The 15,914-nt window shown below is 33.9% G+C and overlaps 1 protein-coding gene across 2 annotated transcripts in view; it reads right to left on the bottom strand.

Annotated features, from left to right (window-relative positions):
• MICU3 (mitochondrial calcium uptake family member 3) overlaps positions 1-15,914 on the bottom strand; it is a 99,095-nt gene that overhangs the window by 44,893 nt on the left and 38,288 nt on the right. For both annotated transcript variants that reach the window (XM_023219174.2, XM_023219175.2), the window contains exons 2-4: positions 14,121-14,274; positions 8,652-8,683; positions 686-764 (exon numbers count right to left, since the gene is read on the bottom strand). In XM_023219174.2, coding sequence (XP_023074942.2) covers positions 686-764; positions 8,652-8,683; positions 14,121-14,274 — 265 coding nt within the window. The remainder of the gene's footprint in view (positions 1-685; positions 765-8,651; positions 8,684-14,120; positions 14,275-15,914) is intronic.

Here is a 15,914-nt window from a genome sequence, read left to right as displayed (position 1 = left end):
TTTCCAAGAAACATTACTTTTTAAGATTAAAAAGACTAATACATTTTTTCTACAAATGTGTAAAAAGGTACACTGTAAAAGAAAATTACAATGAAAGCCATATAATTTGATTGCCAGGAAATGTATAAATTAATGAATTAACCTAATACTGATACTGATAATAGAGTAAGTTGAAACAGGTACATTTGCAGTAAGTATTGGCCTTTAAAGGAAACATGTCGAAACTAGGCTGTCAAAGGACACATCCACTAAATTTTTCCTGTTGATTAGTTTAGGAGCATCTATAATTCTCTCAGAGCGAAATGGAAGGAAGAAAAATATATCTTTGAAGATCTAGTATTTTTGTAAAATGTTTTCTTTGGGTAAATATAGAATAAACTTTTCAATATGGTTAAAGAACAATTTGTTAAACTATGTAAGTCCATTTTGTTGTAAAAAAAATTTGGAAGATACAAATAATATATAAACAATAACATGAAAACCACCCTTAATGAAGAGTGGAATTACCCGAGAACAACATTAATACTCAGAAATGTTAATATTTTGCTGTTTTCTTCTTTAATTTTTTCTCTATGCATACACATACATGTAATTTAAAAATTATTTTAGGTATGGGAAAATATGCATATATAAATAGTATACATAACACAGTTTAAGAAAAGGACACGTACTAAGGTTAACTCACCTCTTTCTTTAAGATTTCGAAATAGCTTCGATGAGCCTTTCCAAACTGGTGGTGTCTCTGCGAGCATTTGATTTAATTCCTATGACAGAAGTTATTATACTACTGATGAACTGGGAAACAACTTGCTTATAAAATAGATCAAAAACATGTTTAAATGTCCATGCAAAATTCTCCACTTAAAAGACCTGAAACATGGCATTATTTATCCTATGTTATGCCTGTGGTTCATTCAAGCACACAACACAGTATTTGCCCATGGTTCAAACATAAAATAAATGATGAAGAGGCTATATTAAATTTAATTACAGCTACCTAAAATTTCAGATAAGATGAATAATGGGAGGTTATACGTAAGACAACCAAATCAAGATAAAACAGTAAGTGTAAGTTCTGGAGCCAGTCATAAAGGCATCATTTTAGGAAAACCATGGAAAAATGTGAATTTCCATATCAAGATCAGAAACAGTCACATCACCTGGCTTCACGTAATGTCTCTTCTTTGTAACACATTTGGATTTAGAGAGCTTCGTGTAGAGGAAGTAAATGAACAAAGGATTATGTTACAAAGGAATGAAAAGTATTTTAATGGTTAGTGACTTAGAGAATGATAACGTTGGATGAAGTAGAAAGACAAGCGTACTGCGTTATTGTGGTCACTGTTTCAATTTGTTTCTAGTTTTAACTTAAAGAACACAGACTTCAACTGCTGCTTAGCTTTTTCTTTTTAAAAAAAGTCAAACTATCAGTGCTGCTCGGAAACTATTGGAGAACTTAGACATTTGAATCATTACTCATATGCTAAATCAATTTTGAATTTATTGTGTATAGTCTGTTAAAAACACTAAGTGAAAACTATAATTTGATTAATTGTGAAGAAAAATGATTAAAAGATTTGGTGAGGCAACTTGAAATAATTTGAAATAATAAAATTAGTCTGCTTAAAAACACATTAGACAAACACAGAATCCACTTCTATTTTCAGATCTGATCCCCACTCCTCAGAGCATGTGGTTCCCCAATAGTTTGAACATCACACCTGGGAGTTTGTGCGAAACGCAGCATCTCAGCGCCCATGCCAGACCTATCGAACCACAACCTGCATTTTTAACAAAATCTTCTAATTTTTACACACATTCAAGTCTGGAAGGCATTTCAGACAAACCATTCTCGATGCAGCTGTACCTAAAAAGGCTTTCTGATGTTTATAAATCATATTTGTTTAACTGCAAAGGTGAGCCAGCAGAAGTAAAATTCTTGGTATGTCAAAGCCAGGAATAGCATTTTTAGGGGATTTATGGACACCTTGAAGCCCATATGTGGATTCTTGTGTTTGTTTTCTTCATGTTTCTATATCTGCACTGCAGGTAAAATATGCCACCAAATAATCAGTGCATCTGATTATAGAAGAGCAATGGCACAGAATAATTCAGCTCCAAATTGTAATGAGAAACTGGGTTATTTATTGTTCAGAAACAGTAAACTCACATATTTTTGTTAGAGTAAGAGATTAAATAAAATATTCTGGGCTGGGCTCAGTGGCTCAGGCCTATAATCTCAGCACTTTGGGAGGCCGAGGCAGGTAGAGTCCTTGAGCCCAGCAGTTTGAGACCAGCCTGGACAACATGGCAAAACCCCATCTCACAAATAAACAAACAACAATTAGCTGGAAATGGTGGCGTTCATCTATAGTCCCAGTTTACTCAGAAGGCTGAGGTGGAAAAATCACTTGAGCCCAGGAAGTCGGGCTATAGTGAGCCATGATCACACGACTGCATTATCCAGCCTAGGCAACAGAGTGAGACCCTGTCTCAAAAAAATATTAAAAAAATTTAAAAACAACATTCTGAATAAATTTTATGCAGCTTAATTTATACCATATCTATTGTAACTGTATAAATATTAACTAATCTTTCTCCATTTTAACTGTTTCCATGTCTTCCAACCTCATCTGTTCTAGCTTAAACTCAGCTACAGTGTAATTACACTGAAAAATCATAGCTACCTTTTATTGTGTGCCCTCTACGTGTTTGGCAATAGGCTCATACAATAACTTCATTCTAAAAACAATCCTCATTATGCATATTTTAACAGAACTTAAAGTGGATAAGTAACACCCAAGGTCACAGAACTAATAAATGACAAAGCCCAGATCCTTATTGACTCCAAGTAGCTTATTTTAGTAATAATCTAGTTTCTCCTGGTCTAAATCATCCAATCAACACATTCATCTTGTCTTCTCTTATTAACTTTAAGGAGTTCTAAAATTTCTTAAAATCTTTATATTTCCACCCATGTCAGGAATCTCTCTCCCTACTCCCAATTTCCAGCTTGGTTTCATATGTAGCAGTGCTATATTACAAAGAGTTTGGTCTTTGCCCCTGGGTCCTGGGAAGGAGACTCTAAATCCTTCGTTCATACCTGAGCTAAGGAGATCACTCAGGAGGGGAGCTGCTTACCAGAAAGAATAACTGTGATTACAGAGCTGGGGCTTTAGCGAGCCTGACCTCTGGGGAGAAAAGAGAGGCTATAGATTAAGTTCAATCCATGGCCAATAATTCAATCAATCATGCCTATGTAATGAAACCCTAACAAAAAATCTAAGCACTAACCTCAGTGGCGCTTTCTGGTTGTGGAACATGCTGTTGTGCTAGGAGGGTGACACACCCCAACTCCATGTTCTCAAAGAAGGCTCTGTGTTCAGGACCTTCCCAGACCTTGCCCTCTCTCTTCATCTGGCTGGTCTTATTCTATATTCTATCTAATAAAACCATAACCATAGGCACTGCATTTTTTGAGTTCTATGATTCATTCTAGCAAATCATTAAAACTGAGGGGAACTGTGGCAACCTCCTAGACTCGTAGACAGTAAGGCCAGAGTGTGAGTGGCCTGGAGCCCCCAAACTTGCAACAAGCATCTGAAATGAGGGCAGTCTTGTTAGGCACTATGCTTAAACTCGGAGTGGTTAGTGTTAGAATTATATTGTAGGTAGAAAATAAATATTTGCTGAATTAAATTCAGTCTCCTAGAATTATAGTTGCCTTTTAAAGGAGTTTCACAATTTTCTTAAATAAGTACTATTTAAAAAAATTATACAGTTAGTAGCTATATATTATAGAAAAATTAGTAAATACAGAAAATAAAAACTAATTGTAATCCAGGGATGACAAACTTCAGTTTCAGACCAAACTTAATTGAGTTTCTAGGGGTGGCAAGTTACACACACACACACACAGAGACACATTTTAGCATCATTTTAGTCTGATTCTCTAGCTAGGCATATTTATATAGTATATAGTATTTATATAATATTTTGTTAATATTTGTTGCTGCAAGTATTAAATCATTCTCTACATACTGTTTTATAACTTACCCTTTGCATTTAATATATTATCATGAGCATATATATTTTCCTGTCAAATATTCTTCATTTTCATTTTAATGGCTACACAGAAGTTGTCTATAGTAGCAGTTCTGAAAGGCAACTCTTCACATTCTTAAAAATATTAGGGACCCAAAAGAGATACTGTTTTTATGGGTTGTATCTATCAATATTTAATTTATTTGAAAATAAAAACAAATTTTTAAAACATAAGAACACACAAACACACATTCCATTAGTTGGTATAGCAATGGCATCATTACCAAACAGCCTCTAGAAAACTCCACCACACACTCATGAGAGAATGACAGTGAATAAAACAAGCATATTCTCAGTATTATGATAAAAATAGTTTTGACTTCATGGACCTGTGAAAAGGTCTTTGCAGTTTAAATGACTGTCAGTTAATATCATTTTGCAACTTGCTCTTTTACTCAACCTTGTTTTCTAGTTCTACTCATGTCAGTGCACATAGCTGTAATGTATTTTATTCATTTTAACTCTGCATTTATACATTTATCCTGGGTTTCTCTATTTCATAAATCTTTCATTCACTTGCCTAATGATTGACATTGTATCGTTCCCAAATTTTTGCTATTACAATTGATGGTTCAGGAAACACATACAGCAGCAATCCCCATCCTTTTTGGCACCAGGGACTGGTTTCTTAGAAGACAATTTTTCCACAGACCAGGAGCAGGGAAGGAGAAATGTTTTGGGGATGATTCAAGTGCTTTACATTTATTGTGCACTTCATTTCTATTATTATTATAATCTAACATACGATGAAATAATTATACATCTCATCGTCATGTAGAATCAGACGGAGCCCTGAGTTTGTTTTCTTGCAACTAGAGGGTCCCATGTAGGGGTGATGGGAGACAGTGACAGATCATCAGGCATTAGATTCTCATAAGGAGCACGCAACTTAGATCCCTCACATGCCAGTTCACAATAGGGTTTGGGCTCCTATGAGAATCTAATGCTGCCACTGATCTAACAGGAGGCGGAGCTCAGGCAGTAATGTGAGCAATGAGTGATGGGGAGCGGCTGTAAATACAGATGAAGCTTCACGGGAAGCGGGGTGGGGGATCTGATGTACAGGATTTCTGTGGCAAACACAAAAACATTTCTCTAGTATGCATTTCTAGAAGAGAGATTTCTCATATGCATTTTCAACATTATTAGGTATTGCCAAATATCACTCAAAAGTAAATATACCCCAGCCTGGGTGACAGAGCAAAACCCTGTCTCCACTAAAAATACAAAAATTAGCTGGGCATGGTGGTGTGTGCCTGCAGTCCCAGCTACTCAGGAGGCTGAGGTAGGGGGATCACTTGAGCCCAGAAGGCAGAAGTTGCAGTGAGCCAAGATAGTGCCATTGCACTCCAGCCTGGGTGACAGGGACAGACTCTATCTCAAAAAATTTTTAAAAAGTAAATACACCAATTTACATTCTCACCTGGTTCCTTCTTGTTCGCCTTGCTAATTACTGGTATTGTCAGATTTCTGGAAGCTAACAACCTGGTGGGTGTGAAATAGTATCATATCATTGGTTTAATTTGCATACCCTAAGCTACTTAGTAAGGTTGACCTCCTTTACATATATTCAGCGGCCACTGTAGGTACTTTTGTCTATTTTTTTCTTATAAGCTGATTATCTTTTTTATAAAGATAAAAAAAGGGGTTCTACATGACTGCAAGACACTTACCCTCTTCTTTTAATATGCTGCATGCATATCCTCCCACCATCATACATCTTTTAACATTGTTTACACTGTCTTTTGATGCTAAACTTTCAAATATTTAATTTAGTAAAAACTGCTAATAATTTCAAGTTTTGCTTTGAGTCTTATCTAAAAAAAAAACTCTCGTGTCTCTCATTTTGATTTTACTCTTATAGAATTTTTGTCACAAATAAGAACTTAATCCATCTGAAATTAGTTTTTGTATATGGTAGTAAATCTGAGGCCTAATTTGCCCCCTCCATGGAAAAATTATTATTCAAACATCTATGACTGAGAGGTCAATCTTTTTACCAGTGATTTATAGATCTATCTATATATGCCTGGATCTGTTTCTGGATTCTATATTCTATTACCTTGATCTAGTTTTAAAAAATATCTTTGCAATGATGTAATACTACTTTATTATAGCTCTATTTCTAATCTTAATATGTCATAAGCCCCATTATTCTCATCTCAATGGTTTTTTTTTTCCCTTTTTCCTTTTCAGAATTGTTCTAAATATTTTGGGGCCTTTACTCATCTAGATTAATTTTAAAAGTTAATTTCGAATCAATTTGGTTGGGATTTTAGTTGGAGTTACAGTGCATTTATAGATAGATTTGGAGGATCATTATCATAAGGAAATGGCTTATTACCAGTATGAACATGATATGGCTCTCCATTTACTTGTACTTTTAAAAATATAATTTAATAATGTTTTGTACAGCTTGTTATGAATTGCTTTTAAGTATCTAATAGTTCTTGTTTCTATTATGAAATGCATTTTATTCAATACCAGTTTCTAATTGCTCTCGCTGGTGTGGAGCATCTTATTAACTTTGGTTTATTGCCCTTATACCAGTAGCAATCTTGCTAAACTTTTGTTAAATTTAAACAAATCTAAAATGTATATATTTTTACATTTTTCTTCCAATCATATTCTATTCTATGCCTCTATTCTAATCCTTAGAGCCTCTTCTTTTTTTCATACTACATATTATGGTCTCAATTGTGCCCCTCTCCCTCATTCATATATTGAAGTCCTAAGCCCCGGTACCTCAGAATCTGACTGTTCTGCAGAAAGGACCTCTCTTTAAAGAGGTAGTTAGGTTTTTATATAAGGTCATCAGGACAAGTGCTAATCCAATATGACTGATGTCCTTATAAGAAGAGACTAGAACACAGACACGCTCAGAGGAAAGATCATGTGAAGACAGAGGAAGAAGACAGCCACCTAAAAGCCAAGGAGAGAGGCCTCAGAAGAAACTAACCTGCTGACACCTGGATCTCAGACTTCGAGCCCTCAGAACCGTGAGAAAATAAATGTCTGGTGTTTAACCCACTCAATCTGTGATATTTTGTCATAGCAGCCCTAGTATACTATACTAGCCCAGACTTCCAGTAAAATGCTACGGAACAGTTGTGATAGCAGGCATATTTGCATTGTACAGTAGCTCCCCCTTATTTGTGGCTTAGTTTTCTACAGTTTCTGTGACCCTCAGTCAACTGCAGCCCAAAAACATTAAATGGAAAGTTCCAAAAACAATCCATAAGTTTTAAGTTGTGCACTGCTCTGTGTAGCATGATGAAATCTCACACTGTCCAGCTCTGTCCTATCCAGGATGTGAATCATCCCTCTGCCCAGTATATCCACGCTGTATACGCTACCCACCTATTAGGCACTTAGTAGTTCTCTTGTCTACGACACTGAAAAAACATAGTATATATAGGGTTCAGTACTTTCCACATGTTCAGCATCCATTACCCGGGGTCTTAGAGCATATTACCCACTGATAAACGGGGATTAATATACCTAACTTGAAAGACAATGTCTCTCAAGTTTCACAAATGACCATGAGCTGTAGGCTTTTGGAGGATTCCCTTTAACTAGTTAAGGACGTTCCCTAGATTTCTAATATTCTTTTTTAAAAAAATAATAAAATCATAGCTATAAAAGTATAAAAGGAATATATATACAATTTAAAGTTAAGAAATAGTTAAGTTAAAAAATAGAAAATTATCAGTACTTTAGAAGCCTCTTTGAGCCCATTACTGATGATATTCCCTGCTATCATCCTGAAGATGAATACTTTCTTCAATTTAATGTTAATTATTCCTTAGTTTTTCCATGTATGAATGTATCCTAAATAATATGATTTCATTTTCCCAGTTTTGGACTTTATACAAATAGAATTATACCTTGTATTTTTGAACTGCTTATTTTGTTTACCATTATGTTTCTGAGACTTGCTTAAAGCACTGTTATAATTCATTTGTTTTCACTATTGTGTAGTATACTATATGAATAAATCAAAATTTGTTTATGGTATAGTATTGATATATTAAAGTTTTGGGGCCATCATATATAATCTATAAACATTCTTATAAACCTCTGTGGCATATAAGCAAGAATTTCCCTAGGTATACATACTGGTGTATACTAGATACCAGTGTATTTAGTATAGAAATTACTAGATCACAGAGTCTATTCAAGCTCAACTTTACAAGGTACATGTGCATGCACTATTGCAGAATGTAAAGGCAGGCATGCATTTACTAGGTATAGGGTATACATATCTTCAATTTTAGCAGATAATGCCAAATTGTTTTCCAAAGTGGGTATACCAACACATGAGATTTACCAGTAATCTACATTTTCACCAACGCTTAGAAACGTCCACCTTTTTATTTTCTGACAAACTGGAGGATAAAAAAAAGGAACCCTGATGTGACTTGATTTGCAAAAAAATCATAAAATATATAAAAATGCATAATATATTTCATGAAATATATAATTATATATACATATATGCATGCACATATAAAATTTGTGTATATCCACCAAGAGCTTTAACTCACCTGTTTGGAAAGTGACTTCCAAGTTTTGGCAACTAAAATAAACAAATGTAAGATAATTAGATAATAAATACTTCATGGAATATATATCCATATTTGCTAACCATCTACAGCCACAACTTATAACAAAACTTTTATGTCCAAAAGGCACAGTTTTTTTTTTAACCTCAAAATTTAGATCTGTGATATGATCTTATACATGTTATCTACTTGTTTTATATACTATGCACTGTTTATAGTAAGTATCAGTGATACAGGAAACATTTCTCCACAGCCATATCATCTTAAATTTGGGCTTTCTGGACTAATACAGTAAGTTAACTTTCTCCATGTTAAACATCGTGTGGGCTTAAAAGTACAAATAATGATACTTACAAAATATTCAAACTAGAATATAAAATAATATTAACACAGATAAACTATAATTTTAAGGTATTACTTGTGATCTTTGCTATACTAGTGCTCCATGACATAATTCATAGGTCAGGTCTCTCTAGAATGAAGAAGGATTGGGGAAAGAAAAAAAGAAAGGAAAGGGAGGCTAGGTAAAGTGATGGGGAAACTTGTCCTGTTCCATTATTCTTCCCTACAACTATTCAAGAAGCATCACTAGAGTAAGAGTGTTATAGCTGAATAAAATGTCAGGGATCACTTTCTTTTCGTGATTCCTCCTCACACCCCCAAAGATCTCAAACACTGTAAAACTTCCAACGTTGGGAAAAATGTGTAGTCAGTATTGCTATTTCCTTTGCTCAGATTTGAACACTGTGAATATTTAATGCCTGCCTAAGAATTAGCACCAGGTTTACATATGACTAAGCCCTGTAATACAGCTGTATTAGGAAACTGGTAAATATTAATTACTTCAGCTACATTACAATAATGCCAACCAACATCTTTTTCTACCTGGCAATGGGGCTATTTCTATATAATTAACAATATATCAAATTCAAAATTACAAAAAAAGCAATTTTTGCTATGTAATTTTTCTTTATAAGGCAACAAAATAACTCAATTTAAAATCAAAAGAGAAGAAATATGTTTCTAATGATAGGTTTCTTCTTTAAGCAGCAACAACATCCTTCCTCTATCCAAGATAGTTTATACAAATGTATAATCAAGTGATTCAAATAACAGGTCTACAAATTAGAATTTAGCATGTAACCTTAACTATGATACTGTCTATGTTTATTTTGCACAGACACTTCCCTTTTAACAATGAACAGAACAATGCAAATAATATTTATTATTCTGTTGCTCTTAAAATATAGCAGTAAGAAAAGAAGAAAAATAAATGGTAGAAAAGTACATGCACATGCTCTTATGCAATGCTCAGAAGACACTTATCAAAAGAGGAAGTTAGACGTACTCTTGAGTTTTGCAGGGTCTATGAGATTTCCATGGCAAATTATTCACAAAAGACATATTCATTCTGTCGGAAATGTCCCCATGTTCAATATGATTAGCTTTTTAAATAAAGACTAAAGAGCCATTAAGATTGTTCTTCAAAGGATTTTCTGAATTCCTTATTCCATATGAAGTTACTGCATATATAAATATAACTTAGGTGGAGAAGGACTTCAATTCTATTGGAAATATTATTTCTTAAGCTGTAGGTTGATGTTCATTATATTTTTAATGTGTTTTTGCATGTCTGAAAAATTTAATTTTTTAAAATATCTAATCTAAAATAATTCTTGATACTATGTTGGAAAATAATTACTGATTTTAGTTCTAGAAAAGAAAGTCACCATTTAGGTTCTATTTAAGTATGCAAAATAAGATTATAATGCAAAATCATAATCAATCAGATATCTCAACATTTATTTGATCTATAATTTTTAAGCAAATATTTACACAGCATACCATTTTTTTTCCCTGTTGAATGTCATCATAAAATGATATCAAAGACTTTTAAAAATCATGGCTATGATTTTAAACAGGGAAAAAAGTGGTATGCCGTGTAAATATTTGCTTAAAAATTGTCACAGCTATGTGCTGGGCGTGGTGGCTCACGCCTATAATTGCATCCCTTTGGAGGCCGAGGCAGGAGGATCACCTGAGGTCAGGAGTTTGAGGCCAGCCTGGCGAACATGGTGAAACCCCAGCACTACAAAAATACAAAAATTAGCCAGGCATGACAGCAGCTGCCCGTAATCCCAGCTACTCAGGAGGCTGAGGCAGGAGAATCGCTTCAACCCAGGAAGTGGAGATTGTAGTGAGCCGAGATCACCCCATTGCAGTCCAGCCTCATTGACAGAGCGAGACTCCTCTCAGTGAAAAAAAAAAAAATCATGGCTATGAATTCAAATGATGATGCTGATGATGATGACCTATCAATATTCAATGTTTACTGTGTGCCAGGTACTATACTAAGCATAATTAATTCATTCGATCTTCAAAGAAAAACTTCATGAGGCTGTTATTTTTTAAAATGAGGAAAGAGAAGATAAAACAACTTAACCAAGTTTTCAAAGCCAGTAAGTGCCAAGGTTTAAACACAAGTCAAATTTCATTATGCTACAGTTTTAACGTTTCTGATTTAATACTCAGTACATGAAACATTTTTCTGTTCTTTTTCTTTTCTGAAATCCCAACTTTCAAAACAGGCTTTATGAATATCTTGATCTTTCGTGATTGTTCTTAATCATGTTTGAAAAGTGCTGGTTAGAAATTAACTGAGGTTGTGGTTGTAAAACATCCTGTATAATTTTTTAAATAATAAAAACCAGTTTTTTACTCTTAAGTTATGGTTTTAAAATACCTATGAGAAGAATCACCACGAAAGTTATCTCCAAAAAGCAAAACCCAACAGTGTGCTTCCAGTGAATGTATTGTGAAGAAGAAAATTCTAGAAAATAATGAAGTAAAATTTTTTCAAAATATGAAACTGTGGCCAGACACAGTGGCTCATGCCTGTAATCCCAGCACTTTGGGAGGCTGAGGCAGGTGGACCGCTTGAGCCCAGGAGTTCAAGACAAGCCTGGGAAAACATAGCAAAACCCTGTCTCTACAAAAAATTCTAAAAATTAGCTGGTGGCATGGTGGCATATGCCTGTAGTCCCAGCCACTTGGGAGGCTGAGGTGGGAGGATCATTTAAGCCTGGGAGGTTGAGGTTGCAGTGAGCTGTGAACATGTCACTGCACTCCAGCCTGGGGGACAGGGCAAGACCCTGCCTCAAAAAAAAAATTATACATTATTAAATATCACTTAAAGAACAGCTTCAAATATGTTTGAAAAAATTATAGAATTTGATATAAAATTCTATTTAGCATCTAAGAAATTCCTTCCTTCAAGAAATATTTATTGTGTACCTATCATGCCAGGTAACCATATTCTACTGTGGAGTTGGTTGTTTCTGTATCTTATGTCATCTTACAATATTGTAAGTTTCCTGAGTGCACAGACTTTGTATCCCCCTCAGCACACAGAAAAGAACCTTAATACAGAAGTAGTCGTACAAATATTCCATACATTTTTATTTAATCGATTTGGTACAACATGGATTCTTTATATTTATTAGCAAATTAGTATTAAATCTATACTAACTCACAAATAAAGAATCTACGTTGCACCAAATGGATTAAATAAAAAGGATATAATCCTTATCATAGACTTAAAATCCTAAAAACAAAAAACAAAAAACTCTAAATAAGTTTTCGCCTTTCCTGTCACTATACGGTCCTACATATTCCCAAAGTGGCTACTATTACTATACCATATACTGTCTTGATTTCATGTTTTAGCTTATGTAGTTTACATTTCTTTAAATGCTACTCTCATAGTTTCTGGTTAAAATCTTTTTTTTTTTAATTTAAAATCTGGCATGATCAAAAGTGTCTACTTCAAATTCCATTCCAGCTACCTTTCAGTTCCTTTCTCTTTTGCAACCAAATATTGTAAGATGGTCCTTTACACTCATCGTCTTCATTTCTTCATCTGCTATTCACTCCTGCAATTGCCCTAACGACTCCACTGAAACATCATTTTAAGAAACCATCAATAACCTTCATGTTATTAAATCTAGGGGACATTTTCCTGTCCTATCTAACTTGAATTCTCAGTAACACTGCACTCACTTGGCAATTCTGGCTATTTTACTCGGCTTCTATGACTACATACCCTTATGATTTTCTTCCTATGTCTCTGGCCACTCTTATGTTCCCTTTCCTCATCCTTTCAAAGCCTTTTGTCCATTCATCTTTTAAAGAGCAGAAATTCCTCACGGCCAGGTCTTTGGTTATCTATATTCTCACCCTATACGACTTCCCTAGGCAATTTCATTCATACACATCATATGAATTGGCAATAATGCAAAGACGAATCCTAAATATATACCCGAATCTCTTCCTTGATATCCAGTGGAAATAATCCAAAGAATCAAAAATTAATTAAAAGTTAATATGTCAAGTAGACAATTTGCCAAATTATCGAGGATTTATTTTAAGGTTCGTTTTTGCCATATCGCTGACTCTGGAGAAAAAAATGGCTATAATTGTTCTAGTCTAACTGAAAATATTTGTGTGACAGTTTAAAGCAGTTGTGGGTCAAACAACTGATTATTTGTTATACTGATTTTTCGTGAGTGATCTTTCAGTGAACTGAAATGAATTATTAAAAAAAAAATCCAACTGTATCCTTTTACATATCCAAGGTATCTCAAATAGATCATGACCAAAACTGAAATTGTGATTTTTCTCCTCAAACCTGGTCCCTACTACCATCCATCCAGATAAGCCAGTCAAAAAACCCTTAGTTCTCATTATTCTTTTACCACCATCTGCAGAGACTTCTGAAGCCTCAATTATCACCAATTGTGATATAGTATCAAAGGACAGTATCTATAATTATCTAAAAAGGCGATTAAAATACTCTTTTTTTACTGTCTATATCTGTGAGGTAGCTTTTCTTCATATACTTCATGGAAAACAACATATTGTAACAGATCAAATAAAAAAGCACATATGGGAATACAGCTGTCTTCTGTTAAGTTAGATATTAAGAGATTTGCAAGAATGTACAGACTGCCAAAAAGTTTGAGAACCATTATTCTAATATATGAAAAGGTGAGAAACAATTAAACTATTAATATATTTACACTGCAGGAGCTATGACAAATGCAGAAGAGATACAGGTAGAATTCTTGCCCAGGGCTAACCTCAAAGCCAGTCCTCTAACTACTCTGTTCAGGTTTGATAAAAGAATGAATAGGCAGAATATGAGTCTTTTATAAAGAGTATCAAAAGTAAGGTGGTGTTAAGCTGAGAAAGATAAAGCAATTGAAAGTTTCTGAAAAGAGAAAAGATGTGAGTAAGAGTTTGTAAGAAATATCAGTTTGTAACATTGAATAGCACAGTATCATGTGAAATACCACATTACTCAGTTCTTCTAAAAAACTTATACTGCTCCATACATTTACAGGCTAGAGATAAAAAATATAATTATTAAGATAATTTCAAAAGTATACTTACCTTTGGGCTCATCTGTTGTAACAGCCAAAATAAAATCATACGGAGTCATGAATAACTGCCCTTCACATTCTATAGAAGCAAATAAACGAAATCGCCTCTCCCGAGATGTGGCACAGAGGTCTAAGTCTTCAATGTCTGTTCTGCCAATAGCAACCTAAGTTAAGAAAGCAAATAAATTTGGATCATGTGAAGTAATACCACCCTCTAGAAGATACTTTTAATTATGTTGAAAGTGAATTAACAGAGTAAATGAGGAAGTGTGAAAATATCTTCTGAAAAAGTTAATCACTTTATAAATAAATTATTCACATAAATAAAATTAATTAATATTCGAAAGATTCTACAATAAATATCATTAAGAGCTTAACAATTTTAAACTGGCACTTTGAAGAAGTGATTTGTGATGTTTTTGGTTTATTTCTTAAGCTTCAGTCTTAGCATTAAATTATGGAGCCAGTGGTACCTGTAGAAGGAACACCAGCACCTGCCGAATGCCTACTCTGCACTCTTATAGGCTAATACAGCTAATTACAAGTCTATTCACTAACATCCATTAATTTTCTAAAAGAATAAAGTAAAATCCCAATAGGCTACTTATAACTACCACTAAGGAAACCATTTAGTGGTAATATTTAGATTAGAAGTGAAATTGCTAATTCTAGGTCACTACAGTATAGTGACCATCATTGGTCTGAATTTTATCTAGAACTCCAGTTTGCTGAAAATTAATAGAATTAGAAAGTGTTTGTATATGGGCTGAGGGGGTCTCTTTTCCTTCAAGACCTTTCCTTGCAGATAACTTTCCATTGTTATTTTCTCTCTGAAGTAACTAGAACAAATTTATTTTTTTAATAAAAGGATTTATTTTCCTAATTACAAGAGAAATGCAAAGCTCTTACATGTAATTGAGAAGACAGAATTTTAAAAAATTTGTTAAGTATAATTTTGTTTTCTTTTTGGCAAAAAAGTGGGATTTTACTGTACATGCTGTTCAATAACCTGATCTTTTTCACTTATCAATTATCAGGGCCATTTTTCTATGTCACTAAATATTCTAGTAGTTACTGCATAAAATTGGAAGACAGAATATAAAAATTTATAGATAGAACTGTTTTTGCTTTCTTTAGGCAAAGAAAATGGGATTATACCATATATATGGTTCAGTAATCTGAACTTTTTACTTACTAAAACTTCAGGGCAATTTTCCTATGTCACTACTCCTGTAGAAGACCATGTTTGTTAACTGTATAATATTCCATAGTAAATGTCTATAGTGTAACATAAACAATTCCACAAGGTTATTCAGTTGATTTCTAATCTTTAGATATTACAAAACAATGGTATAATGACCAACCTTGAAAATATTTAGAAATATCCATAAATAGTTCCTCAGGATAAATTCTTTTTTTCTTTTTTTTTGTTTTTCCATACAGAGTCTCACTCTGTCACCCAGGTTGGAGTGCAGTGGCATGATCTCAGCTCACTGCAACCTCCACCTCGTGGGTTCAAGCGATTCTCCTGCCTAGCCTCCCTTAATCCTTAGGAGTGAAACTGATAGGTCAAAGAAGACCTTTTAGTCAGACTTCAGGGAGTTTATGGCAATTTACATGATTGTCGGTAACACACAAATTACATTTTCACATATTTCATAAAATTATTTAATACAAGAAAAAACTGTTTAAATATTTAGCACCTTGAGAAGCCATAACAAAAAAACCCATAGAAACTTTTGGCAAGAACACTACTTTATTTCTAAGTTACACCTTATTAAACGAAAAGCCAGGCAAATGATTA

The sequence above is a fragment of the Piliocolobus tephrosceles genome, chromosome 7, assembly GCF_002776525.5.
Source record: "Piliocolobus tephrosceles isolate RC106 chromosome 7, ASM277652v3, whole genome shotgun sequence".
Lineage (NCBI taxonomy): Eukaryota > Metazoa > Chordata > Mammalia > Primates > Cercopithecidae > Piliocolobus > Piliocolobus tephrosceles.
This window is presented reverse-complemented; position numbering and strand designations above follow the sequence as displayed.